This window comes from Oncorhynchus clarkii, chromosome 28, assembly GCF_045791955.1.
Source record: "Oncorhynchus clarkii lewisi isolate Uvic-CL-2024 chromosome 28, UVic_Ocla_1.0, whole genome shotgun sequence".
Lineage (NCBI taxonomy): Eukaryota > Metazoa > Chordata > Actinopteri > Salmoniformes > Salmonidae > Oncorhynchus > Oncorhynchus clarkii.
Genome location: NC_092174.1, coordinates 41,264,403 through 41,292,259, shown reverse-complemented (window position 1 = coordinate 41,292,259; position 27,857 = coordinate 41,264,403). Strand labels below are relative to the sequence as shown.

At 44.0% G+C, this 27,857-nt stretch overlaps 1 protein-coding gene across 2 annotated transcripts; it reads right to left on the bottom strand.

The window, feature by feature from the left end:
* Positions 1-406: 406 nt before the first annotated feature.
* On the bottom strand, positions 407-27,209 carry LOC139387048 (uncharacterized). Of its 2 annotated transcripts, XM_071133023.1 has the most exons (4): positions 26,799-27,209; positions 25,581-26,606; positions 21,157-22,429; positions 407-1,514 (listed from the first exon to the last, which is right to left on the bottom strand). In XM_071133023.1, the coding sequence occupies exons 1-3, from the start codon at positions 27,060-27,062 to the stop codon at positions 21,245-21,247; spliced, it is 2,475 nt and encodes an 824-aa protein (XP_070989124.1). In that variant the 5' UTR covers positions 27,063-27,209; the 3' UTR covers positions 407-1,514; positions 21,157-21,244. The 2 variants fall into 2 exon arrangements, with proteins under 2 accessions (XP_070989124.1, XP_070989125.1); XM_071133024.1 differs by lacking the exon at positions 26,799-27,209 and having other exon boundaries at positions 25,581-26,658.
* Positions 27,210-27,857: the final 648 nt, after the last annotated feature.

The window sequence follows — 27,857 nt, the reverse complement described above, 5'->3', positions numbered from 1 at the left end:
GGGGGGGGGGGGGCTTTATATGTCTGTGGTGTTCACTAGATTCAGCACATCCAACATCCAACACTGTACTGCAGACATACTCTCTGAGTAGGGCGGGCTTTTGAAGACAAGCTTTTCTTTTCATTCTGAACTGAGCCTGTCTTCACACACCTAATCATGCATCGGTGGGGAAAACAGTTCCTAAAAACAGTAGAAAAGTAGAACAGTCAAACAACTTTGAAATATGAGAGCATGTTAATTCCCAAACAGGCGTAACCAATGAATACGATGAGAGATGGTTTCTTAGTAATTGGAAGATTTCAAACATTTTATTCAGATTTTGCTTAAAGGAAAGGTTCCCCCCATTTTGAATGTTATACTGTTTGTTGTGCATCTCTGAGTGATGTTCTACCGATTCCCTGGCTCATTTCATGTTTATCTGAATTATTGGCGTTCAAGCAAGCAAGAATCCGTCCGGAATTACGTAACACCGTGATGAAGTCGCTCTAACAGTTTGTAGTGGTACAGACTCAGTACATTGGTTATCAGTCAACCGGGCTTGAGGAGGAGAAAGAGAGCTGTTCTGCAGTGAGGGTGAAGGAGACGGGAGTGATGGGAGGAAACTGGGCTTGACGTCAACAGAGGAGAGAGGAGGAGAAACAGAGCTGTTCTGTGGTGAGAGAGGAAACAGGGTTGCGTTTACACAGGCAGCCCAATTCGTATCTTCTTTTTTTTTTTCACAAATTGGTGTTTTGACCAATCAGATCAACTCAGAAAAATATATTTGATGTGAAAAGATCTGATGTGATTGGTCAAAAATAACAATTAGTGGAAAAAGTAACATAATTCTGCTGCCTGTGTAAACGCAGCCATAGACAGAGGGGTGTCTCATCCTATCTGTAGGGGCTCTGGGAGAAAAGAGACACAATTTTTAATAAACAGAGAGACAGAGGGTAGCAGGCCTACCTGCAGACGATTCCAACATGCAGTAGTTTGTTCCATATCATAAAGACAGGGTTCCAAAGGACACCCTATTACATATTTAGTCCACTACTACTGTTGATCAGGACCCATGGGCTCTGATCAAAACATAGTGCACTATTTAAGGAATAACTTGTAATTTCAGGTGCAGAAAAGGCCATTTAGACACGGAATAAAGACTAAGGAGAATGGAAACACGCATCGGTGCCAGAACAAAACATAAAACATTTCAAATCAATATTAATACCAATTATTAGGTCACTGATATCTTTATTTCATACACAAAGGTAAGAAATGTGACAGTCAGTTTTTGCTGTCTTGAGTTTTTGCCAACCCCCCAGACACCACACATACATGTTCATGTATGTTGAAGTGCTTGCTTCATACTGTGCGTCTCAAGGCCTGTGCATCGCAGGCTTTCGTGTGGAATTCCCCTCCTGTCTGTCTGGAGCGTTTTCCCTTGGAAATAGCCCCCTCTTCAGGGCGAGCTCTGACCGTGTCCACCTCTGACCGTGTCCACCACTGACTGACATCTCTTCACCATGTCAGGGCTCCTGAGGAAGAGAAAAACACAGCATTTAAAAGGCCAATCTGCAATACGTACAACCCATGGTCAATGGTCATTTCAATGAATGATGTAAACTGTTCGGCTAAATTACGCATCAACAGCATCTCCCCAGAAGATTTGGGGCAGTGGTGTAAAGCACTTACAGTTTTTCACAATTGCTAAAACACTAAAACCCATTGGCTGAACAAAGTTCTCAGTTGCCTGGACTCATTTAGCTAATTATGCAGTCTGTTGTCAATACCTTAAACCATTTCACATGATAAAACACAATTTGCAGATCTCACTTAGACTTTTCAGCAAAACTCTATAAACACATTCTCATTCTCAAAACAAATTCTGCACTCTAATGCACTCTAATGTCATCCATACTGGTAACCACAAGTGGCAATAATCAAATACAAATAGAGAACATAGGTCATTGATTGAACACAACCACTCAAAATTGATTTACAGTTTTTTCCAACTGCTTACACACAAAATCTTTTCATGTCACACGATTTTTGAAACCTCTCACTCAAAGTGCAAAACTACACACCAAATGTGCAAAACCATAAGCTATTTCTCAGCCTTTGACTCATATGTCAATTGCATAAAACACTTTTTTCAAAATACTACACACAATTCTCAACCTAAAACACAAAAATCTAACAGGAAGTGACTTGCTTTCCTTTTCCAAACACAACCAATCAAAATGCTACACTTATTCACCAGGTCACACACACACTCCTCACATGTGCAAAGACTAATAGCTTAACTGATCACTAACCAATCACTGCTTTACTGTAGTATAGGCCTATAAATAGGTCATAGGTCAGATTACCTGTTTTGAACCATGGATGCCAACAATGAACAGAGAGCAAGAGGAGTAGGAGGGAGAGGAAGAGGAAGAAGAGGACGAGGGCAAAGAAGAGAAGGAAGGAGAGCCATCTCTGATGAGATTAGGGCAACACTTGTTGATCATGTGATCAACCACGGTTTGACCATGAGAGGTGGCTGGACTGAGAGTCGAGTCCAACTTGAGTCGATTTACAGTGGCGTCCATAATTCGAACCTTCAGAAATGAGAACAGGTGTGCAACTATATAATGACTATTTTAGCATTACAGTAATGTACTGTAAAATACGTATGACTGCATAGTATTGCATAAACATTTGTAACTCTAAGCCATCCATTTACTGCACTGCATTGAATGAATGAGGTTGGTTATCATGCTGTACTACATTTTTTTGTACATTGTTTACCGTTGTTACGCACGCCTCTATGAAGAGGGAACGCAACACCCTGCTACAACTAAACTCTCTGTGAAGTGAAAAAGGTATGGACTGTAGGTGCGAGTAAGGATGACAACAGGCAGAATGTGGTACCGTTTTACAAGGACTTTATTCCTGTACACGGTAATATGGGGAAAAGGGCTGGACGGAACCAAAGCAAAGAAAGTAAATCTCAAAGCCCCCCCTCTCCTATCTTACCTGCCTACCCACTACTTACCTAATTTAGCACCACCTGGTGCCCTAACCAAAATACAGGGAGTGGTCCACCCAGGTCTTACCTAGTGTGCCTAGACAGCGAATATACTACGGGTATATGTATGCCCGCGGGCCTCTTGCCTAAGCACTCCCAAGGTGCCTTCCCCTTCCCCCCTGGGAACAAATGAAACAGATTACACAATTTTACAAACAAACTAAGAAACAAAGGACATCAACTAAGCTCTACCTGAGCAACAAACTCAGAACATACCCACTCTCAGCAAAATCTCTCTAGCAAAATCTCTCTCAGCAATCCCTACCTCCAAAATCTCTCCCTCCTGAACAGAACACTGGCTTTTATATAGCTTCAGAATGAATGTGTAATTGGAGACAGCTGTGTCTTGACGAGGGGGCGGGGTCAGCTCTCCAATTAGCCCTGGAGTCGACCAATCGGCTGCTTGGGGGATTTCAGGAAGCCATTTCCTGAAATAAAACACATGCAAATACACAAACTACAACACATAAACTGGGGAACGTAACACACCCACCACAAAAATTGCAAACCTAGTTTTGCAATAACAAAAGCCATCGCTTCCCCAGTTAGTAAACCCGTGATAGAGCGTCAGCAACCACATTCGCTGAGCCCTTCATATAAGCTATCTGTACATTATATCCTTGTACAATCAGAGCCCACCGCATAAGGCGGCGGTTCTGGTTGTACATTTGCTTCAAGAACACCAATGGATTATGGTCCGTGAAGACCATAACAGGCAAGGCACTGGAGCCCACATATACCTCAAAGAACTGTAAGGCAAGCAATAAAGCCAGCGTCTCTTGTTCAATTGTAGAGTATCTTGACTGACACGAGTTGAACTTACGGGAGAAGAAACTGACGGGCAGATCCACTCCGTCTTCATCTTCCTGTAAGAGAACTGCACCCACCCCCACTATACTAGCATCTACCTCCAACTTAAAAGGTTTGTCAAAGTTGGGGGCGGCAAGCACTGGGGCACTACAAAGTAGCGCTTTAGCGGACTCAAAAGCGTAGTTACAGTCCTTGGACCACTTGAATGGTACCTTGGGACTAAGCAGAGATGAAAGGGGAGCTACTACCGTCGAGAAATTCTTACAGAAGGTACGATAGAACCCTACCATCCCCAGGAATCTGCGCAACTGGCGGCGAGTAGTGGGAGCAGGAAACGCAACAATTGCTTCCACTTTGCCAGTTACTGGGCGCACTTGACCTCGTCCCACTTGTTTACCTAAGTAAGTCACTGTAGCCTTCCCAAACTCACACTTGGCCAGATTGAGGGTTAAAGAAGCCTTCTCCAACCGCTGAAACACACTTTTCAAAGTGGAGAGATGATCAGACCAAGTAGACGAATGAATCACCACATCGTCAAGGTAAGCAATACAATTTGGCAGATCTGCAAACACAATGTTAACTAGCCGCTGAAAAGTAGCAGGTGCATTACACATGCCAAAGGGCATCACAGTGTATTGTACGAAGTTCTGGCGTAACAAAAGCCGATATGTCAGAAGCTCGAGAGGTCAGAGGCACCTGCCAATAACCTTTTAGCAAATCTAACTTACTAACGTAAGCAGCAGAGCCAATTCTATCAATACAGTCATCTAAGCGAGGTAGAGGAAAAGAATCAGACTTTGTAACTGCATTTACGCGACGATAGTCCGTACATAAGCGGGATGTACCGTCAGGCTTAGGAACAAGAATACATGGGGAACTCCAGGAGCTGTTACTGGGTTTTGCCATGTCATTCTGTAATAAATAAGCTACCTCACTTTTCATTACCTCCCTTTTCTTAGCATTAACCCGGTACGGATGCTGACGTATAGGAACAGCGTTCCCCACATCCACGTCATGTTCCAAGATGGATGTGCGACTTGGAATGTCCTGAAACACACTGAGAAAACTGTTTATCAACAGGATAAGATCCTTAGTTTGATCATTATCCAAATGTTCCATTTGAGAGGGTAACTTCTTCAGCATCTCTGAATTACATAGGCGTTCACCTTGCTGTAACGTATGGCGTAACTCCAACCCGTCCTCCTTATCCTCATCTAGGTCCCAGCCAGGCTTCAGCACCACCGCAGCCACACTGGAGACGGCGGGCTGGACCGGCTTACTTGAGGAGCTGTCGGGAGAATCGCGCACATAATATGTTTTCAGCATGTTAACATGACACACACGGGAAGAACGCCTTCGATCTGGTGTCTTTATCACATAATTGGTGTCATTGAGTTTCTTTTCCACCAGATATGGTCCAGAAAAACGTGCTGATAGAGATGAGCGAGGGATTTGCAACAAAACTAAAACTTGATCCCCTGGTGCAAATGAACGGCCAACAGCCTTTTTGTCATAATGCAACTTCATGCGTTTTTGAGACGAGGAGAGAGACTTTTGGGCTAACGCACATGCGGTGTGCAGTCTCTCCCGCATCTTACTGACATATTCCAACACATTTTTAGGGGCGCTACTGGGTGTAGGAGATAAGATATGCTCCTTCAAAACTTTAAGCGGACCCCGTGGGGTGTGTCCAAACACAAGGTCAGCAGGGCTGAACCCTAAGGACTCTTGTATCGTTTCCCTTATAGCAAATAGGACAAAGGGCACCCCCTCATCCCAATCAGTACTGGTATCCATACAATACTTGCGTAGCATTGCCTTCAGCGTCTGATGCCAGCGTTCTAGAGCCCCTTGACTCTCTGGATGATACGGACTAGAGACCTGATGGGAAATACACAATGTCTTTAACACATTTGAAAACAGTTTAGACATGAAGTTGGATCCCTGATCAGTTTGGATTACTTTAGGGAGTCCAAGCGTAGAGAAGAACTTCACTAGTGCCTTCACCACAGTCTTAGCCGTTATAGTACGGAGAGGAATAGCCTCTGGGTATCGAGTAGCACTGCACATTATTGTTAGTAGGAACTGGTTACCTGACCTGGTTTTCGGCAATGGACCTACACAATCAATTATCACTCTTTCAAACGGTTCCCCCACCACAGGAATCGGGCAGAGTGGCGCTCGTGGAACTGTTTGATTCACTTTCCCAGTGAGTTGACATATGTGACATGTTTTACAAAATTGGACCACGTCAGACTTCAAACCTGGCCAGAAGAAATGACGAAGGACCCGGTTAAGTCTTTGTGATCCCCAAGTGTCCAGACCACGCCTGGTCATGGGCGAGTGACAACACCTGCTGTCGGAACGGTGTAGGAACAACCACTTGACACACTTCACTCCAGTCATTAATGGTGTCATGGGATGCCCATTTACGCATCAAAACTCCTGCTTCCATAAAGTAGGCGGTCTCTCTAGTTTTAGCTTCCTCAATGGAAATTACCGAAGCAAAACACTTGCGAAGACTGGTGTCTTCTTTTTGACATTCAATCACCTTCTCAGGGGTGACAGACAAAAGAATGTCATGTAATTGGGGCACAATTTCGTTTTCCCCTGCCTTAGTTTTTACGGGGGTAAAAACTGTCGGCATTGCAGAAGGCATACTCGGTGCATTGTCTTCTACCTCAACATTCTCAAAAATAGAACTAGCCAAATCCACCACATCTCCTAGCTTGCGAGATTGTGCCCTCGTTAACACACAAGCAGGAAAAACATGTGGAAATGCTTGAACCAATTTCTCATCTGTAGTTCTGATTTCTGGATTGTCTACTACCTCTAACATAGGAATGACATTACCACCAGCAATATCATTCCCTAGTAGCAATGTGACTCCTTTTACTGGCAGTGTAGATACTACACCAACACGGAAACGTCCTGATACCAAGTCTGACACTAAGTGGACCCAGTGTAATGGTACAGGTACGGTTTTTGTCTCTATCCCCTGTAATATGACATGTGAGCCACAATACGTTTCAGGAGACCAGGGTAAAGCATCAGTAAAGATTACTGACTGCGCCGCCCCGGTGTCTCGTAGGATTTGGATAGGCTTTTGATCAGCTTGTTCTCCTGTTAAGGAAACATAACCGGTAGAGATAAACGGAGCATAGACAGGATCCGGTTTCTCAAATGCTGAATCAACAACTCGATCCAATGGACGAGCCAAAGACTTGACTAAACCCAAACTTTTCATTTTTGGGGACGGTGACTGGGACTGTTTCGGTTTATTTTTCAAAACTGGGCAGTCCGCAATCACGTGACCCTTTTGGTGACAGTAAAAACATTCACGGATTTCATGAAAAGGCTTAGGGTTTTCAGAGGAATAGCGACCTGAACGAGGAACTGATGACGTAATCGTCCGGCCTTCAAAACGTGGTGCACCAAAGACAGTCTTGTGTGTCAAAGCGTACTCATCTGCCAACACTGCTGCTTGGGCCAATGTCACCACTTTCTGTTCATTTAAATGAACTACAATTCTATCTGGGAGGTTGCCTTTAAAGTCCTCCAACAGCATCAACTCCTTAATATCAGCAAAGGTGTTAGCTTTGCTGGCTGAACACCAGCGACTAAACAGAGACTCTTTGTCCCTAGCAAATTCAACAAATGTACGGTGAGAGGGTTTCTTGTGGTTCCTGAAGCGCTGTCTATAAGCTTCAGGCACCAACTCATAAGCCCGCAACACGGTAGTTTTAACTGTATCGCAGTGTAAACTGTCTTCCAGGGAGCGAGCAGCTACTACTTCCTGGGCTTTCCCAGACAATTTACATTGTAACAGGAGCGGCCAAACCTCGAGTGGCCAATGCAGCGCAGCGGCTACACGCTCAAACGCAGAGAAATAAGAATCAACTTCCGACTCTCGGAATGGAGGGACTAAAGCTATGTTTTTACTCACATCGAAGTGGGTTTGATGATGAGCAGCTTGTGGAGTCGCACTGGAGCGAGCGTCTAGCTCCAGTTGTTGGATCCTCACCTCCTTGTCAGCTTCTATTCTCCTAATTTCAAGTTCAAAATTCATCTGTCTCTCTTTATCTTTTTGCTCCATTTCTAACCGAGCCAGCCTCACCTTCAGCCTAGCAGTTCCATCTGAACGACCCGAAGCAGAAGATAAAGGATCGAATCGGGGCAATGTAAAAGGGGTACGAGGAACCCCTTCCTCCGCCCTGTCCTCCGACTTGGCATCGGAAGGTCTACCCGTCTCCTCTCCTTGCAATGAGAGAATCCGTTCTCTCACTAAACCCTCCCTGACTAGCAACAAAAGCTCAGCCTTTAGGGCTTTCTCAGGGAAAACAAATCCATAATGGTCAGCAATAGCTATAAGGTCTACTTTACGAAACCTACCCAAACAATCAATAGAGGGCGCTTCAAAAAACTTGGAGATTGCTGAGGCAGCCATCTTATACAATGCAGTCTACTGAACACACTAACTAAACAAGTCATCCAAACTCACAACCTAACATCACACCTCAATCACTAACCACAGAAAGCTCAGAGCAGCAGGGTCCGGTGGGTTTAATGGAAAGATCCCGGATGAGCCCCCATTATGTTACGCACGCCTCTATGAAGAGGGAACGCAACACCCTGCTACAACTAAACTCTCTGTGAAGTGAAAAAGGTATGGACTGTAGGTGCGAGTAAGGATGACAACAGGCAGAATGTGGTACCGTTTTACAAGGACTTTATTCCTGTACACGGTAATATGGGGAAAAGGGCTGGACGGAACCAAAGCAAAGAAAATAAATCTCAAAGCCCCCCCTCTCCTATCTTACCTGCCTACCCACTACTTACCTAATTTAGCACCACCTGGTGCCCTAACCAAAATACAGGGAGTGGTCCACCCAGGTCTTACCTAGTGTGCCTAGACAGTGAATATACTACGGGTATATGTATGCCCGCGGGCCTCTTGCCTAAGCACTCCCAAGGTGCCTTCCCCTTCCCCCCTGGGAACAAACGAAACAGAATATTACACAATTTTACAAACAAACTAAGAAACAAAGGACATCAACTAAGCTCTACCTGAGCAACAAACTCAGAACATACCCACTCTCAGCAAAATCTCTCTAGCAAAATCTCTCTCAGCAATCCCTACCTCCAAAATCTCTCCCTCCTGAACAGAACACTGGCTTTTATATAGCTTCAGAATGAATGTGTAATTGGAGACAGCTGTGTCTTGACGAGGGGGCGGGGTCAGCTCTCCAATTAGCCCTGGAGTCGACCAATCAGCTGCTTGAGGGATTTCAGGAAGCCATTTCCTGAAATAAAACACATGCAAATACACAAACTACAACACATAAACTGGGGAACGTAACAACCGTTCCTATGCTGAACACATACTGTGTTTGAATTCTTTACAGAGTGGAAAGGCAAAGACATCATGGAGGACGAGGACGCTTGTTTACAGATGTACAAGAGACTGCAATTATAAATATGGTTTTGGACAACAATGCAATTAGGATTCGAGAGATAAGAGAGCATATCTTGAAGAATGACACCATATTTAACAACATCAATGCTGTAAGCCTGTCGACCACACAACGCATCCTCCAACGGCACCGAGTGACGATGAAACAACTTTACAAGGTGCCATTTGAGAGAAACTCTGACAGAGTCAAGAATATGACATGACTTTGTAGAGGTATGTATGCAACACTACTTCCAGTACTTCAGACATACCAAATTTACTCATCTGTATATCCTTTTGTCTGTTACAGAGAGTATTGGAGCTGGATGCCCATGTAATTCACCATGAATTTATTTATGTGGATGAGGTTGGATTCAACCTCAACAAAACCAGGCGCCGCGGAAGAAATGTAATAGGACAGAGGGCAATTACCAATGTCCCTGGACAGCGTGGGGGTAATATAACTATGTGTGCTGCCATCACTCAAAACGGGGTCCTCCATCACAATGCCACACTGGGTCCGTACAACACCGGCCATATGCTCACTTTTCTGGATGCAATTTACACAATGCTTGTCCCTGATCCAGATCAGGAGCCTGCTAGATTTGTGGTTTTATGGGACAATGTTAGTTTTCACCGGGCTGTTCTGGTCCAAAACCGGTTTGCCACCCATCCACAATTTGTAGTTTTGTACCTACCCCCATATTCACCTTTTCTAAACCCCATAGAGGAATTATTCTCAGCCCGGCGCTAGAAAGTGTATGATCGCCAACCCTATGACCGCATGCCGCTTCTCCAGGCAATGGAGGTCGCATGTGGGGACATAGAGGTTGCCTCTGTCCAAGGATGGATACGCCATGCTAGGAGATACTTCCCTCGATGTTTGGTAAGAGAAAACGTATCTTGTGATGTGGACGAAGTATTGTGGCCAGACCCAGGCCGGAGAAGAGATGAAGCGTAGCTTAGCACTGGTGACTGCCCCTCCCCTACCAATTCCTGGACTGCCCCCTAAAGAATATACTTTTGGTTTACATATGTTTATGGTTTTGTTGTATGCTGCTGTATACAACAGTAATGTTCGGCCTAATAAATATTTTCTGTTTCTACATTGCATTGGTGTTTACAGTGTACTTGTTACCCCTCTCAGCAGATTACTTTCACTGTAGAACATTGTATTGAAATGTAGATATAAGCCTATGAAAGACCAAAGAGCTTTAGATTTAGAACAACAGTGTTTACATGGTATATCCAAAAATGTACTGTTATGAAAGCAGTGTTTGTCATTTGATGCAAATGCTTCATTCTGACATGTGTTTATGTCATTTTGAATGCAGTGTTACATTTTGAAGGAGATATGAGCCATTTTGCATTTTGTGTGTGCAGTTTTGGAAATTGTGTGTAGAGTTTTGAAAAAAAGGAGACAACTTGTGTAAGCAGTTGGAAAAAACTGTAATAGCAGAACAGGAAAATTGTGAAATTAAGAACACGTGGTCACCCCTACTGCAAATGTTCTGGCGGACTCACTAAACACAAATACATATTTTGTAAATAAGGTCTGAGTGTTGGAGAGTGCCCCTGGCTGTCTGTGCATTTGTAAAACAAGATAAGACGGCACGGCACGTCTGCTTTGCTTAATAACAGAAGACATTTGAAATGGTTTATGATTTTACTTTTACTTTACTTTTACTTTTGATACTTAAGTATATTTAAAACCAAACACTTTTATACTTTTACTCAAGTAGTATTTTCAATGGGTGACTTTCACTTTTTCTTGAGTAACTTTCTGTTAAGGTATCTATACTTTTCCTCAAGTATGACAATTGGGTACTTTTTTCTACCACTGGTTTGGGATCGATTCCATTTCAATTCAGTAAATTCTGAGAATTTCAGTTACTACCTGAAACGACTGAAAAGAAATGGAATTGACCTCAACCCTAGTCCACAGTGAAGCCGACGTATAGCACAATATAGCACAACGTATAGCACAACGTATAGCACAATATCGCACAATATTTTCAAAATATATATATATATATATATATATATATATTGGATTTTCCATTCCATAGAGTTATTTCTGTACTGTTCAGTCTTAATATAGTGATGGATATTTAAGCGATAAGGCCCAAGGGGGTGTTGTATATGGCCAATATACAAATGGCTAAGGGCTGTTCCCCTGCACAGCACAACACAGAGTGCCTGGACACAGCCCTTAGCCGTGGTATATTTGCCCAATGCCCAAACCCCTGAGGTGCCTTATTGCTATTATAAACTGGTTACCAATGTAATTTGAGCATTGAAATAACTGTTTTGTCATACCCATGGTATAAGGTCTGATATACCACAGCTGTCACCCAATCAGCATTCAGGTCTTGAACCACCCAGTTTATACTTTAGAATAGATGAAGTGAAGGAGGATAAACTCATGAGTTAGCTATGTGTCCTTGGGTTATCATGACTCATTCAGCCTTGCTACTGTAGCTGGATGAGCCGTGGAAAAAAGTTGTGCCTATCAGTGGAGGCTGATGGGAGGAGCCATAGGAGGATGGGCTCATTGTAATGGCTGGAATGGAGTTAATGGAATGGACTCAAACTCATCAAACATATAGAAACCACATATTTCCATTTCCATTAATTCATTCCAGCCATTACAATGAGCCCGTCCTCTTATATTTCCTTCCGACCAGCCTCCACTGGTGCCTATAGGGAATAGAGACCCAGTTGGGACACAGGCAAGGTAAGCACAGAAGACAATTACACTACAAGAGGAGAGAACAGGAGAGAACAGGAGAGAACATGAGAGGAGAGAACAAGAGAGAACAGGAGAGGACAAGAGAGAAGAGAAGAGGAGAGAAGAGGAGAGAACAGGATAGAAGAGGAGAGAAAAGGAGAGAAGATGAGAGAATGGAAGAAAAGAAGAGAGAAGATAAGAGAACAGGAGAGAAATGGCAAGAAGAGAAGAGGACAGGAGAGAACAGAAGAGAACAGGAGACAGGAGAGAACGGAGAGAAGATGAGAGAAGGGGAGAGAACAGGAGAGGAGAGAAGAGGAGAGAAGGGGAGAGAAGAGGAGAGAAGAGGAGAGAAGAGGGGAGGGGAGGAGAGAAGAGTAGAGAAGAGGAGAGAAGAGGAGGGAAGAGGAGAGAAGAGAAGAGGAGAGAAGAGGAGAGGGGAGAAGAGGAGAGAAGAGGAGAGAAGGGGAGAGGGGAGGAGAGAAGAGGAGAGAAGGGGAGAGAAGAGGAGAGAACAGGAGAGAAGAGGAGAGAAGAGGAGAGGAGAGAAAAGGAGAGAAGGGGAGAGAAGGGGAGAGAACTAGAGAGAAGAGGAGAGAATGGGAGAGAACAGGAGAGAAGTGGCAAGAAGAGGAGTGAACAGGAGAGGAGAGGAGAGAAGAGAAGAGGAGAGAAGGGGAGAGAACAGGAGAGGAGAGAAGAGGAGAGGAGGGGAGAGAAGAGGAGAGGAGAGAAGAGTAGAGAAGAGGAGAGAAGAGGAGAGAAGAGGAGAGAAGAGGGGAGGGGAGGAGAGAAGAGTAGAGAAGAGGAGAGAAGAGGAGGGAAGAGGAGAGAAGAGGAGAGGGGAGAAGAGGAGAGAAGAGGAGAGAAGGGGAGAGGGGAGGAGAGAAGAGGAGAGAAGGGGAGAGAAGAGGAGAGAAGAGGAGAGACGAGGAGAGAAGAGGAGAGAAGGGGAGAGAAGGGGAGAGAAGGGGAGAGAACTAGAGAGAAGAGGAGAGAAGAGGAGAGAAGGGGAGAGAAGGGGAGAGAACTAGAGAGAAGAGGAGAGACGAGGAGAGAAGAGGAGAGAAGAGGAGAGAAGAGGAGGGAAGATGAGAGAAGAGGAGAGAAGAGGAGAGGGGAGGAGAGGGGAGAAGAGGAGAGAAGAGGAGAGAAGAGGCGAGAAGGGGAGAGGGGAGGAGAGAAGAGGAGAGAAGGGGAGAGGGGAGGAGAGAAGAGGAGAGAAGGGGAGAGAAGAGGAGAGAAAGGGAGAGAAGAGGGGAGGGGAGGAGAGAAGAGTAGAGAAGAGTAGAGAAGAGGAGGGAAGAGGAGAGAAGAGGAGAGAAGAGGAGAGGGGAGGAGAGAACAGGAGAGAAGGGGAGAGGGGAGGAGAGAAGAGAAGAGAACAGGAGAGAAGAGGAGAGGAAGGGGGAGAACTAGAGAGAAGAGGAGAGAACAGGAGACAAATTGAGAAAAGGGGAGAAAAGGGGGAGAACTGGAGAGAAGAGAAGCGGAGAGAACATGAGAGAAAAGGAGAGAACAGGAGAGAAGAGGAGAGAAGGGAGAGAACAGGAGTGAAGAGGAGAGAAGCAGAGAGAACATGAGAGAAAAGGAGAGAACAGGAGAGAAGAGGAGAGAAGGGAGAGAACAGGAGTGAAGAGGAGAGTACAGGATTGAAGAGATAAGAGGAGAGAAGAGGAGAGAACAGGAGAGAAGATGAGAGAAGAGAAGAGGAGAGAACAAGAGAGAACAGGAGAGAACAAGAGAGAAGAGAGAAGAGGAGAGAAGAGTAGAGAACAGGAGTGAAGAGGAGAGAACAGGAGTGAAGAGTAGAGAACAGGAGTGAAGAGGAGAGAACAGGAGTGAAGAGTAGAGAACAGGAGAAAACAGGAGAGAAATAGGAGAGAAGAGGATAAAACAGCAGGGAAGAATAGAGAAGACATAATAGAGAAGAAAATCAATGGAATTAATTATATTTTCACTGTAGCCTTTTTCAACTGATAATAGTCTAAACAGACTGCGTTTTCAGAATACACCAAATACACTGTCATAAAATTAAATCACAATTGCATAGTTACAAGTGATTTACCATAAACGACATCTGCACAGAATTAATATACTTCTACGATATTTCAAAGCCTATTTTGAAAGCTTTAACAGGAAGTCACAGGCCTTTTCTCTCTGGGAGGAGTTCGCTATAGCCCCCACAGGCGTTCTCTCTATGGGAGTGGTTTGCTATAGCCCCCACAGGAGTTCTCTCTATGGGAGTGGTTCGCTATAGCCACGCATGCGTTCTCTCTATGGGAGTGGTTCGCTATAGTCCCGCGGGCCTTGGCTCTCGCCATGTTTGAACGATGTCTAGAAGTGCTCATGTTTATGGGAACATTTGAAATATAACAAGCTAACGTTTTGGTTTGCCTCACTCTGCTCTGGCATCTGTCCAAAGGCTTGATAATTAAAACCAGATTGTGCTTGGCCCAATTCACAGAAATTAGGCACAAGCCAGAAAAAACAAAATTGTAATTACACATATTCTGCACAAGAGGGAGGTATTTCACACAAACGCCTAGATAAATGCCTAGATAAATGCTTGTGTTTCTACTAGCTCTAGCAGTGCAGTAATGCCTAGATAAAAGCTTATGTTTCTACTAGCTCTAACAGTGCAGTAATACCAAGCTAAATGCTTGTGTTACTAGCTCTAACAGTGCAGTAATACCTAGCTAAATGCTTATGTTTCTACTAGCTCTAGCAGTACAGTAATACCAAGCTAAATGCTTGTGTTTCTAGCTCTAACAGTGCAGTAATACCTAGCTAAATGCTTGTGTTTCTAGCTCTAACAGTGCAGTAATACCTAGCTAAATTCTTGTGTTTCTAACTCTGACAGTGCAGCACTACCTAGCTAAATGCTTGTGTTTCTAGCTCTGACAGTGCAGTAATACCTAGATAAATGCTTGTGTTTCTAGCTCTGACAGTGCAGCACTACCTAGCTAAATGCTTGTGTTTCTAGCTCTAGCAGTGCAGTAATACCAAGCTAAATGCTTGTGTTTCTAGCTCTAACAGTGCAGTAATACCTGGCTAAATGCTTATGTTTCTACTAGCTCTAGCAGTACAGTAATTCCAAGCTAAATGCTTGTGTTTCTAGCTCTAACAGTGCAGTAATACCTAGCTAAATGCTTGTGTTTCTAACTCTAACAGTGCTGTAATACCTAGCTAAATTATTGTGTTTCTAACTCTGACAGTGCAGCACTACCTAGCTAAATGCTTGTGTTTCTAGCTCTAGCAGTGCAGTAATACCTAGATAAATGCTTGTGTTTCTAATGCTAACGGTGCAGTAATACCTAGCTAAATGCTTGTGTTTCTAATGCTAACGGTGTAATAATACCTAGCTAAATGTTTGTGTTTCTAATGCTAACGGTGCAGTAATACCTAGCTAAATGCTTGTGTTTTCAATGCTAACAGTGCAGTAATACCTAGCTAATTGCTTGTGTTTTCAATGCTAACAGTGCAGTAATACCTAGCTAAATGATTGTGTTTTCAATGCTAACAGTGCAGTAATACCTAGCTAAATGCTTGTGTTTTCAATGCTAACTGTGCAGTAATACCTAGCTAAATGCTTGTGTTTTCAATGCTAACAGTGCAGTAATACCTAGCTAAATGCTTGTGTATTCAATGCTAACAGTGCAGTAATACCTAGCTAAATGCTTGTGTTTTCAATGCTAACAGTGCAGTAATACCTAGCTAAATGCTTGTGTATTCAATGCTAACAGTGCAGTAATACCTAGCTAAATGCTTGTGTTTTCAATGCTAACAGTGCAGTAATACCTAGCTAAATGCTTGTGTTTTCAATGCTAACTGTGCAGTAATACCTAGCTAAATGCTTGTGTTTTCAATACTAACAGTGCAGTAATACCTAGCTAAATGCTTGTGTTTTCAATGCTAACAGTGCAGTAATACCTAGCTAAATGCTTGTGTTTCTAGCTTTAACAGTGCAGTAATACCTAGTAATAATAAATATAAAAACAATACACACATAATCTAGAAGAAAAAAAAATACAAATTATCAAAATGAGCAATGTATATATACAGTGGCAAGAAAAATGTATGTGAACCCTTTGGAATTACCTGGACTTCTGCATAAATTGGTCATCAAATTTGATTTTAACTTCATCGAAAATAGACAAACATATTCGGGCTTAAACTAATAACACACAAATTATTGTATTTTTCTTGTCTCTAATGAATATATAATTTAAAAGTTCTCAGTGTAGGTTGGAAAAAGTATGTGAATCCCCAGGATAATGAGTTAGATGAAGTTCAGATCCAATTTGATGACCAATTTATGCATAAATCCAGGTAATTCCAAAGGGTTCACATACTTTTTCTTGCCATTGTATATATTTACATACACCACCGTTCAAAAAATTTGGAGTCACATAGAAATGTCCTTGTTTTTGAAAGAAAATAAAAAAAATGGGTCCATTAAAATAGCATCAAATTGATCAGAAATACAGTGTAGACATTGTTAATGTTGTAAATAACTATTGTAGCTGGAAACAGAGGATTTTTAAAGGAATGTTTACACCGGTGTACAGAGGCCCATTCATTATCAACAATCATCACTCCTGTGTTCCAATGGCACGTCGTGTTAGCTAATACAAGTTTACTGTTGTAAAAGACTAATTGATCATTAGAAAACCCTTTTGCAATTATGTTAGCACAGCTGAAAACTGTCGTGCTGATTAAAGAAGCAATAAAACTGGCCTTCTTTAGACTAGTTGAGTATCTGGAGCACCAGCATTTGTGGGTTCGATTACGGCCTCAGAATGGCTAGAAACAAATAACTTTCTTCTGAAACTCGTCAGTCTATTCTTGTTCTGAAAAATCAAGGCTATTCAATGCAAGACATTGCCAAGAAACTGAAGATCTCGTATAACGATGTGTACTACTCCCTTCACAGAAAGGCATAAACTGGCTCTAACCAGAATAGAAAGAGGAGTGGGAGGCCCCGGTGCACAACTGAGCAAGAGGACAAGTACATTAGAGTGTCTAGTTTGATAAACAGACGCCTCACAAGTCGTCAATTGGCAACTTCATTAAATAGTACCTGTAAAACACCAGTCTCAACAGTAGTGAAGAGGCAACTCCGGGATGCTGGCCTTCTAGGCAGAGTTGCAAAGAAAAAGCCTTATCTCAGACTGGCCAATAAAAAGAAGAGATTAAGATGGGCAAAAGGCACTGGACAGAGGAACTCTGTCGCCTCTTCACTTTTGATGTGGATGGGGGAGTGTCTGTCTCTGCTGTCTCCTGTAGTCCTCATTCAGAGCCTTCGTTTTGTTGACATTGACGGAGACTTATTTTCCTGGCACTACTCCACCAGGGCTTTGATCTCTTCCCTGTAGGCCGTCTCATTGTTGTTGGTAATCAGGCGTACCACTGTTATGTCATCAACAAACTTGATGATTGAGTTGGAGACCTGTGTGGGTGACCAGGGAGTATAAGGGGGGTCTGAGCACCCACCCCTGTGGGGCCCATGTGTTGAGGATCAGCGTGGCAGAGGTGTTGTTGCTTTACCTTCCCCACCTGGGGGGGCGGCCCGTCAGGAGTCCATGACCCAGTTGCACAGGGAGGTGTTCAGACCCAGCACCCTGACCTTAGTGCCCCCGGGCCGCCACTGGAGTCACTAGTGCTTGATGGGACAAGAACATCTCTGCCGGCCAAACCCTCCCCTAACCCGGACGACACTGGGACAATTGTGCACCGACCCATGGGTCTCCCAGTCGCGACCGCCTGATACAGAGCCTGGACTCTAACCAGGATCTCTAGTGACACAGCTAGCACTGCGATGTGCCTTAGACCACTGTGCCATTCGGGAGACCCGATGAATCCATCATTCTTAAGTGGAAGAAGTTTGGAACCACCAAGACCCTTCCTAGAGCTGGCCGCCTGGCCAAACTGAGTAATCGTCGGAGAAGGGTCTTGGTCAGGGAGGTGACCAAGAACTTATGGTCACTCTGACAGAGCTCTAGAGTTCCTCTGTGGAGATGGGAGAACCTTCCAGAAGGACAACCATCTCTGCAGCACTCCACCAATCATGCCTTTATGGTAGAGTGGCCAGACAGAAGTCACTTCTCAATTAACGGCACATGACAGCCCACTTGGAGTTTGCCAAACGGCACCTAAAGACTATCAGACCATGAGAAACAAGTTCACCTGGTCTGATGAAACCAAGATGGAACTCTTTGGCCTGAATGCCGTCACGTCTGGAGCAAACCTGGCACCATCCCTACGGTGAAGCATGGTGGTGGCGGAATCATGCGGTGGGGATGTTTTTCAGCGGCAGGAACTGGGAGACTAGTCAGGATCGAGGCAAAGCTGAACGGAGCATTGTACAGAGAGATCTTTGATGAAAAGTTACTCCAGAGCACTCAAGACCTCAGACTGGGCCAAAAGTTCACCTTCCAAAAGGACAACGACCCTAAGTACACAGCCAAGACGACACAGGAGTGGCTTCAGGACAGGTCTTGGATGTGGCCCAGCCAGAGCCCGGTCTTAAACCCGATCGAACATCTCTGGAGAGACCTGAAAATAGATGTGCAGAAACGCTGCCCATCCCAACCTGACAGAGCTTGAGAGGATCTGCAGAGAAGAATGGGAGAAACTCCCCAAATAAAGGTGTGCCAAGCTTGTAGTGTCACACCCAAGAAGACTCAAGGCTGTAATCGCTGCCAAAGGTGCTTTAACAAAATACTGAGAAAAGGGTCTGAATACTTATGTAAATGTGATATTTACGTTTTTTATTTTTTATAAAAACCTGTTTTTGCTTTGTCATTATGGGGTATTGTGTGTAGACTGAGGGAAAAAAAGGAAATTTAATAAATTTTAGAATAAGGCTGTAACGTAACAAAATGTGGAAAAAGTGAAGGGGTCTGAATACTTTCCGAAGGCACTGTATGAACAGAGTACGTTACAGTCCCTGATATCTCTCTGGACGGAGATCTTTGCCCTGAGCTCGTCGACTCTATTGTCTAGGGACTGACCGTTAGCGAGTAATGCTAACATCGGGTGGTGTTGTCTGAGTCTATCTCGGGCCTCACTTCTTCTTCGTCTTCTCCGGTGTCAGCGTTTTGGTGCAGCCCGCGGGATGAATAGAGCTACCTCTGGAAGTTCAAACAACCTCACACTCAACGTCAACAAAACAAAGGAGATGATCGTGGACTTCAGGAAACAGCAGAGGGAGCACCCCCCTATCCACATCGACGGGACAGTAGTGGAGAGGGTAGTAAGTATTAAGTTCCTCGGCGTACACATCACAGACAAACTGAATTGGTCCACCCACACAGACAGCATGGTGAAGAAGGCGCAGCAGCTTCTTTCATCCAGAAGACAAGGTCAGTACAGGTGCATCAAAGCAGGGACTGAGAGACTGAAAAACAGCTTCTATCTCAAGGCCATCAGACTGTTAAACAGCCACCACTAACATTGAGTGGCTGCTGCCAACATACTGACTCAACTCCAGCCACTTCAATAATGTAAAAATTGATGCAAAAAATTTATCACTAGCCACTTTAAACAATGCCACTTCATATAATGTTTACATACCCTACATTACTCATCTCATATGTATATACTGCACTCTGTACCATCTACTGCATCTTGCCTATTCCGTTCTGTACCATCACCCATTCACATATCTTTATGTACATATTCTTTCATTCCTTTACACTGTGTGTATAAGGTAGTTGTTGTGAAATTGTTAGGTTAGATTACTCGTTGGTTATTACTGCATTGTCGGAACTAGAAGCACAAGCATTTCGCTACACTCGCATTAACTTCTGCTAACCATGTGCATGTGACCAATAACATTTGATTTGATTTGAAGTCTGATATCTGCTCAAATATCTGATGAGTGACCATCAATCTAATATCCAAACAGTATTTCCCGGGCTGTGGGTAATAATACAAGAACAAATAATGTAAGAAGTAACACATGCAAAAAAAATACTGCAAAGTTGGCTAGGAACTGGAAACAGTGCGACCGTGTCTGTCGGCGCTATCTTGTCCTAACTGGAGAAACGAGTGGGGGAGTTATTTTGTAGTCCTGCCAATGACTCAGATAGATAGTCATGTCTGTTATCCTATAAATACTTACCGAAAGAGAGGGTAGACTAGCGGCAGTTGTATCCAATATCTATCCCAGATGGTTGGTGTCTCATTACAATAAATGATTCAACTCTATTTTTTTTTTTTTACTTTCCATTTCTCTGAAGTCATGATGACTAAGTTATAGCAAGAAGTAGAAACTAATGTGACATAAACATCAGCAGACAAACAAATAAACACACAGACACACACAGACAAACAAACACACACAGACACACAAACACACACAGACAAACAAACACACAGAGACACACACAGACAAATAGACAAACAGAGACACACACAGACACACAGATACACACAGACAAACAGAGACACACACACACAGACACACACACAGACAAACAGAGACACACACACAGACACACAGATACACACAGACAAACAGAGACACACACACACAGACACACACACAGACAAACAGAGACACACACAGACACACAGACACAAACACAGACAAACAGAGACACACACACACATACACACACAGACAAACAGAGACACACAGACAAACAGACACACACAGACAAACAGACACACACACAGACAAACAGATACACACACAGGCAAACAGAGACACACACAGACAAACAGAGACACACACAGACAAACAGAGACACACACAGACAAACAGACACACACACAGACAAACAGATTCAGACACACACAGACACACACAGAAACACACAGACACACACAGACACACAGATACACACACACAGTCATCTTGCATCTTCACAGATATGGCTGCTGAAATGTTATTTTTGTATAATCAAACTGTTATAATACCATGACGCGCACGTCATCAGCAGTCAGGTTGTGTAAACCACAAGTCAATCTGTGTAAATGTAATTCTCTATTTCTCTGAAGTCATGACTAAGAACTGCTAGGAAGGAACTCGTGACATGAACATTAGCAGACACACACACACACACACACACACACACACACACACACACACACACACACACTTACCGCAAGCTTTCCTTCTCAGACTACTTATCAGTGTAGTTCTGTCCTTGTATTATATGTTCCAGGCCCCCATGGCAGTGAGGCTGTCCCCTCATACCATGTTGTAGGGGGGTGTCTTCAAGTCACTGGGAGGCAGGGCAGGGTGGGTAGGGTAGGGTGGCTGGGCCAGGTGGGGCAGGACCGGCAGTGCTGGGTGGGCAGGGTAGGTTGGTTGAGCCGGACTCTTACTGAGCCTCTCCACCCGTCCGTTGTGGCGGGGGTACAGTGGAGATTTCTGGATCCTAAGAGTGGGGACACTGTATCCGACCATGGCTGTGGGGTCAGACAGTTGAGTCCATAGGGGCAGGGGTAGGGAGCGGGTCATTTCTAGCTCTGGGGGGGTCTGGGGGGCCACATGGTTCAGTTCTCTACCTGGACCGGGTAGAGGAGGGTGTCCGTTGAGCCCCCGTCTGTCCTGTTTGGGGTCTTTGGAGGTGCTCAGGGAGACCATGGGGCTCAGGGCTGTGACCCCAACCCGGTTGGTCTTGATGACAGATGCGGTGAGGACAGGAGACAGGGAGTTAGTTCGTATGGTGACAGTATGGTCAGGTTGTCTGTACAGTAGGGAGACTCCCTGATCTCCATTAGTCTTCTGTCTGTACACCAGGACCCCAGGGACGTCTCTGGGGTCGGGAGGAGGGTCATGTATGATGACAGTATGATCCATGTCGCTGCACTGTGGTCCATGGTTCCCAGGAGTCTTATGGTTGTGGACCAGGTCCCCTGTACCAGTCCAGTGGGTGTGTACCTGGACCCTAGTAGTCTTCTGGTTGACGATCCGGTCCATGTCTCTGTACTGTGGTCTCTGGTCTCCCTGGTTGAACATCAGGACTCCTTTACAGTCTCTGGGGTTGAGGTGACCGTCACCACCTTTACAGTCTCTGGGGTTGAGGTGACCGTCACCACCTTTACAGTCTCTGGGGTTGAGGTGACCGTCACCACCTTTACAGTCTCTGGTGTTGAGGTGACCGTCACCACCTTTACAGTCTCTGGGGTTGAGGTGACCGTCACCACCTTTACAGTCTCTGGGGTTGAGGTGACCGTCACCACCTTTACAGTCTCTGGGGTTGAGGTGACCGTCACCACCTTTACAGTCTCTGGTGTTGAGGTGACTGTCACCACCTTTACAGTCTCTGGGGTTGAGGTGACCGTCACCACGACTAGGGGACTTGTTACATGATCCCTCTTCCTCTTCCAGGTCAATGTTAGCTGTCAGACGATCTATCTGTTGGACCACCTAAAGGATGACCCAGAGTCAAGAAACATAGTCACCATATACTATATGTTTTTAAAGAGTCATGATATTTTAGATTTTGTTTGACAATGTATAATTTATTATATTTTAGAACAAAATTATTTTGTTAGCTGTCAGACAATACATCTGTTGGACCATCTACTGGACAGTACAGTGAGTCAATATATTACATTACTACAGTATATTACTACATTACTACAGTATATTACTGCATTATACTACAATACTACAGGTTATTAATACATTATACTACATTACTAAAGTATTTTAATACATTATACTACATAAGTTACCAGTACATTATATTACATTATATCATGTTTCTGATTGGCTTGAATGGCATTCTAGAGCATGCGTTATTTATGCTTAGCTAAACTAGCAAGTCTGTTTGTTTAGTTATCAACGACTGTATCTAGCCATCTAGTAAACGTGTTATCTACTCGAACACATTTCTACCTGCAGACAAACACATTTCTAGTGGCAAATGTGTTCAATTATAGCCATGGTATAAAAGGGATAATCAACTCGGGGCTCTATGCGTTCTCTGGAAAATAATACAACTCTGTGGAAGGTTCATTCCATTCCGCTAGCACTTTGTGTATCACACCTTCCATGTCATTCATTATTTTCCATAGCCCCTCGTTGATTAACCCTTACTTACTAAAGTATATTAATGCATTATACTACATTACTACAGTATATTAATACATTATACTACATTACTACAGTACATTAATACATTATACTACATACTACAGTACATTAATACATTATACTACATACTACATTATTTACCACTGGATTATACTACATTACTACATGAGTTACCACAACATTATAATACATTACTAAAGTATATTAATACATTATTGTACATTACTACATTAGTTACCACTATACCATACTACATTACTACACTATAATAATACAGTACACTACATTACTACGTTAGTTACCACTACATATTCTACATTACTACAGTATATTAATACATTATACTACATTACTAAATTAGTTACCACTATATTATACTACATTACTGCAGTAAATTAATACATTATACTACATCACTACAGTATATTGATACAGTATACCACATTACTACATTAGTTAGCATTACATTATACTACATTACCACAGTACATTAAGGCAGTATACTACATTACCACCTGCATTACCACTACATTATACTCCATTACTACAGTGTATTGTTACATTATACTACATTACTACAGTGTATTGTTACATTACACTACATTACTACAGCATATTGATACATTACACTACATTACTACAGTATATGAATACATTATACTACATTACTACAGTATATTAATACATGATACTACATTACTACAGTGTATTGATACATTATACTACATTACTACAGTATATTAATACATTATACTACATTACTACAGTATATTAATACATTATACTACATTACTACAGCATATTGATACATTACACTACATTACTACAGTATATTAATACATTATGCTACATTACTACAGTATATTAATACATTATACTACAAACCTACAGTGTATTGATACATTATACTACATTACTACAGTATATTAATATATTATACTACATTACTACATTTGTTACCACTACATTATACTACATTACTACAGTATATTAATACATTATACAACATTATGTTATACTGGACCATGTCTCTTTTACAATGCAAGTCTTTCAATTGAGCCATTCACAATTTTTTACAATTTACAGCATATTACAATGCATATTGCATATTGACACCATTAAAGCTAAGCATAGTTAAGAGCCTGTCTCAAGACAGGCTCTTTAATGTGCTTCTTGTGTCTATCAATTCCAGCAGCAGGTTTTTAGCCAAACGGTCGATGCGAATCGCTTTCAATCAATGCAACTGCAAGAAATGAGTCAAATTATGAGCAGTGCCACAGTATCTCCTTCCATATCAGCCTGCATCATTCTTTTTTTCTACAGAGCTGAATGCATGAAGGCTATTCCACCGAAACAGAATAAGGCTGTGACTCAGATTTTTCCCTTTATAATGGTACAGTGTACCAATCAAAAACCAATGGAAACACATGTATTTTAAGAACTGTGCAGATGCCAAGTTTGGTAACAGAATGACAGCACAAACAGCACAAACCGTCATTTTGTTACCAAACTTTGCCTCTGCCCAGTTCTTCAAGTAAATGCGTTTTCATTGGTTTTTTGTTTGACATTTTAAAGTGAAGAATCATCTGAGTCTGAGCATCATTCTGTTACTGTGGAATTGCCCCATAAACAGAGAGAGGACACTCATAGGTCCATCAGCATCTGCTTTACTTCAAATGTTAACGTAAAGCATACTGAAACAACCCTACTGAAACATATGCATGGACTCAAGGCAAACATGACCTCGTCCTCAGATCACTGTGTGCGTTTCAGCCAACTCCTCTGACTATTGTTGTCCTGTTTTATTTTTGTCATACCGTTCATCAATGACCATTCATAATAGGCACTCACCCGAAAACGTGTCCTTAAAATTGGTTGTATGATCCCCTAAGTACACTCCATAGAAAATTAGATATGGACAGAACTCAGATTGATATGCCTCAATCATTCATTGCATTTATGCAGGGTAAAGTAATGAATTATCAAAGCTTAATGGAGTACTGTCCATTTAATTCCATTTTCTATTGATTCATCAGCTTTTTGCTTCAGTCAACTTCTCAGACTACATGAACAGCATGACAACTAGTTAGATTCGCGAGCCACACTGAACTTCCAAGCTTACATAAACATGCGTTATGTAGTGTGGCTCGCGAGGCTAGCCAAGGTACAAGTGGCGCAGTGCTTAGAGGCGTCCCTACAGACCCGGGTTCGATCCCTGGCTGTATCACAACAGATCGGGATCGGGAGTCCCATAGGGTGGAGCACAATTGGCCCAGTGTCGTCCGAGTTAGGGGAGGGTTTGGCCGGGGTAGGCCGTCATTATAAATAAGAATTTGTTCTTAACTGATTTGTCTAGATAAATACATGTTCAATAAAATAAAAAAAATAAAAAAGTACTACAACAGTCAGAGTTGGCTAAAACACATACAGATTTGGGACCAGGCTCACTGTAGGTAAACATACAGTAGAGGCTTCTTACCTCCTTCATCTCCACGTGGACTTGTTTGAGACCCCCCAGGACCCCCTCCAGGTCTGACACCACCTGTCTGATCTGCTCACAGACAGAACCCTCCTTCGTCCGGACTGAAACCTCCTTCTCCCGGATCGAACCCTGGTTCTCCTGGGTTGAACCGCGGTTCTCATGGACCGCACACTCATTCTCCCGGATCAAATTCTGGTTCTCCAGGACCGAACACTCCTTCTCCCTGACTGAACCCTCCTTCTCCCGGAGCAAACCCTGGTTCTTCCAGACCGAACCCTGCTTCTTCCTGACCAAACCCTCAGAGCTAGAGCCAGCAGGGAGATGTCGTCCATTACAGCCGTCTTCTCCTATCCCACCTCCAACTCCTCCAGCCTTTAATCTAGTAGTCCTCTCCTGGGGGTTAGCTCTATCTCCCCTGCCCCGAGAGGACACAGGCCTGGGACTTGGACCACCAATGCCACAGCATCCATTTGGCATGTGGGAGTGTAAATTTCCTTGTTCCAGTGGTACACACCTGTCCAAATGATCGTGTTGACCACCAGCAGTAAATCTCCAGTCCTGCCTTTCTGTACTGTAACTGTAGCTAGCCTGTCTGTGTTTCGGCTGATCCCAGATCTTGTCTTCTGGACCGTAGCTAGTCTGTCCGTGTATCGGTTTGTCTTCTGGACTATAACTAGCCTGTCTGTGTTTCGACTGATCCCAGACCTGTTCTTCTGGACAGTAGCTAGTCTGTCCGTGTATTGGTTTGTCTTCTGGACTATAACTAGCCTGTCTGTGTTTCGACTGATCCCAGATCTGTTCTTCTGGACCATAGCTAGTCTGTCCGTGTATCGGTTTGTCTTCTGGACTATAACTAGCCTGTCTGTGTTTCGACAGATCCCAGATCTGTTCTTCTGGACCGTAGCTAGTCTGTCCGTGTATTGGCTTGTCTTCTGGACTGTAGCTGTAGCTAGCCTGTCTGTGTAGTTCCTGTGGACCGTAGCTAGTCTGTCTTTCTAGCCTCAAACTGTAGCTGCAGCTGGCCTGTCTGTGTTTTGACTGACCCCAGATCTGTTCTTCCACTCCATAACTAGCCTGCCTGCGTATCGGTTTGTCTTCTGTACTGTAACTGCAGCTGGCCTGTCTGTGTTTTGACTGACCCCAGATCTGTTCTTCCACTCCATAACTAGCCTGCCTGCGTATCGGTTTGTCTTCTGTACTGTAACTGCAGCTGGCCTGTCTGTGTTTTGACTGACCCCAGATCTGCTCTTCCGCTCCATAACTAGCCTGCCTGCTCCCCTCTGGATCGTAGTTGTAGCTAGTCTGTCTGTGTGCCGGCTCTGGGTCCGCCGGGAGTGACAAGGCTGACGCATGTCTGCTGCTGTTGAAGGGGTGTGTCCCGGTCGCCGTCCCAACAGCGTCACCTCCACCCTGTCCCACACAGCCACATTGTTCTCTCACAGGGGAATAGTGTCTCAGACCAGGGCCTGAGGGCTCCATTGGCCAGCTCCACTGGGCAGGGTTGTAGTCATAGGTTTGGCTAGGGCTAAATAGGTCTGACTGAGGTTGGGCATTCTGACCCTGCCCTGTGAACACTGGCCTCCTCTGTGGGGCCCTGTGAGTGTGACCAGCTTCAGCTTCAATGCCTCCTCCTCCACCTCCTCCTCTGCCTTCACCTCCTCCTCTGCCTTCACCTCCTCTATCTTCACCTTCTTGTCTGCCTCCTCCTCTTCCTTCTCTGCCTTCACCTTCTCGTCTGCCTCCTCCTCCTCCTCCTCTGCCTTCACCTTCTTGTCTGCCTCCTCTTCCTCCTCCACCTCTTCCTCCATCTCCTCTTCCACCACCTCCTCCTCCTCCTCCTCCTCCTCTGCCTTCACCTTCTTGTCTGCCTCCTCCTCCTCCTCCACCTCTTCCTCCTCCACTTCTCTCACCGTTCTCTAGTCCAGGCTCTATATCCTCGGTCTCCACAGGGAAAAGAGGAAGCTGGAAGTCTTCCCTGAGGTCCAGTGATGCTGGGTGGTCTGGGCGTATGGGTGGTGGTCTGTTTCCCCCTGGTCCTCCCTGGAACAACGTGGGTCCGTAATGGACACCGTGGCGGCAGTAGCAGTAGTCGTTATTGTTTTGATGAATGAGTCCATAGTGTCCCGTCCGTGTGCTGTCTGAGTACATTTCAGAATTCAAAACGGTCCGTCCGGAGTAGAGGCTGACTGCTGTGGAAAATATCTTTAAAAGCACAACTGGTTTCCTTTTCCTCCCTGCTGTTCTCTAACTCCAACCTAGTCATTCACTCTAACT

Excerpts from the sequence above, each read along its gene's own strand:
- LOC139387048 (XM_071133023.1), bottom strand. The coding sequence starts at position 27,062 with ATGGAGCCCTCAGGCCCTGGTCTGAGACACTATTCCCCTGTGAGAGAA. Across the intron at positions 26,607-26,798 it reads GTCAGTCAAAACACAGACAG|GCCAGCTGCAGCTACAGTTT; the intron begins GCCAGCTGCAGT and ends AAACACAGACAG. Across the intron at positions 22,430-25,580 it reads TCCACGTGGAGATGAAGGAG|GTGGTCCAACAGATAGATCG; the intron begins GTAAGAAGCCTC and ends GTCATCCTTTAG.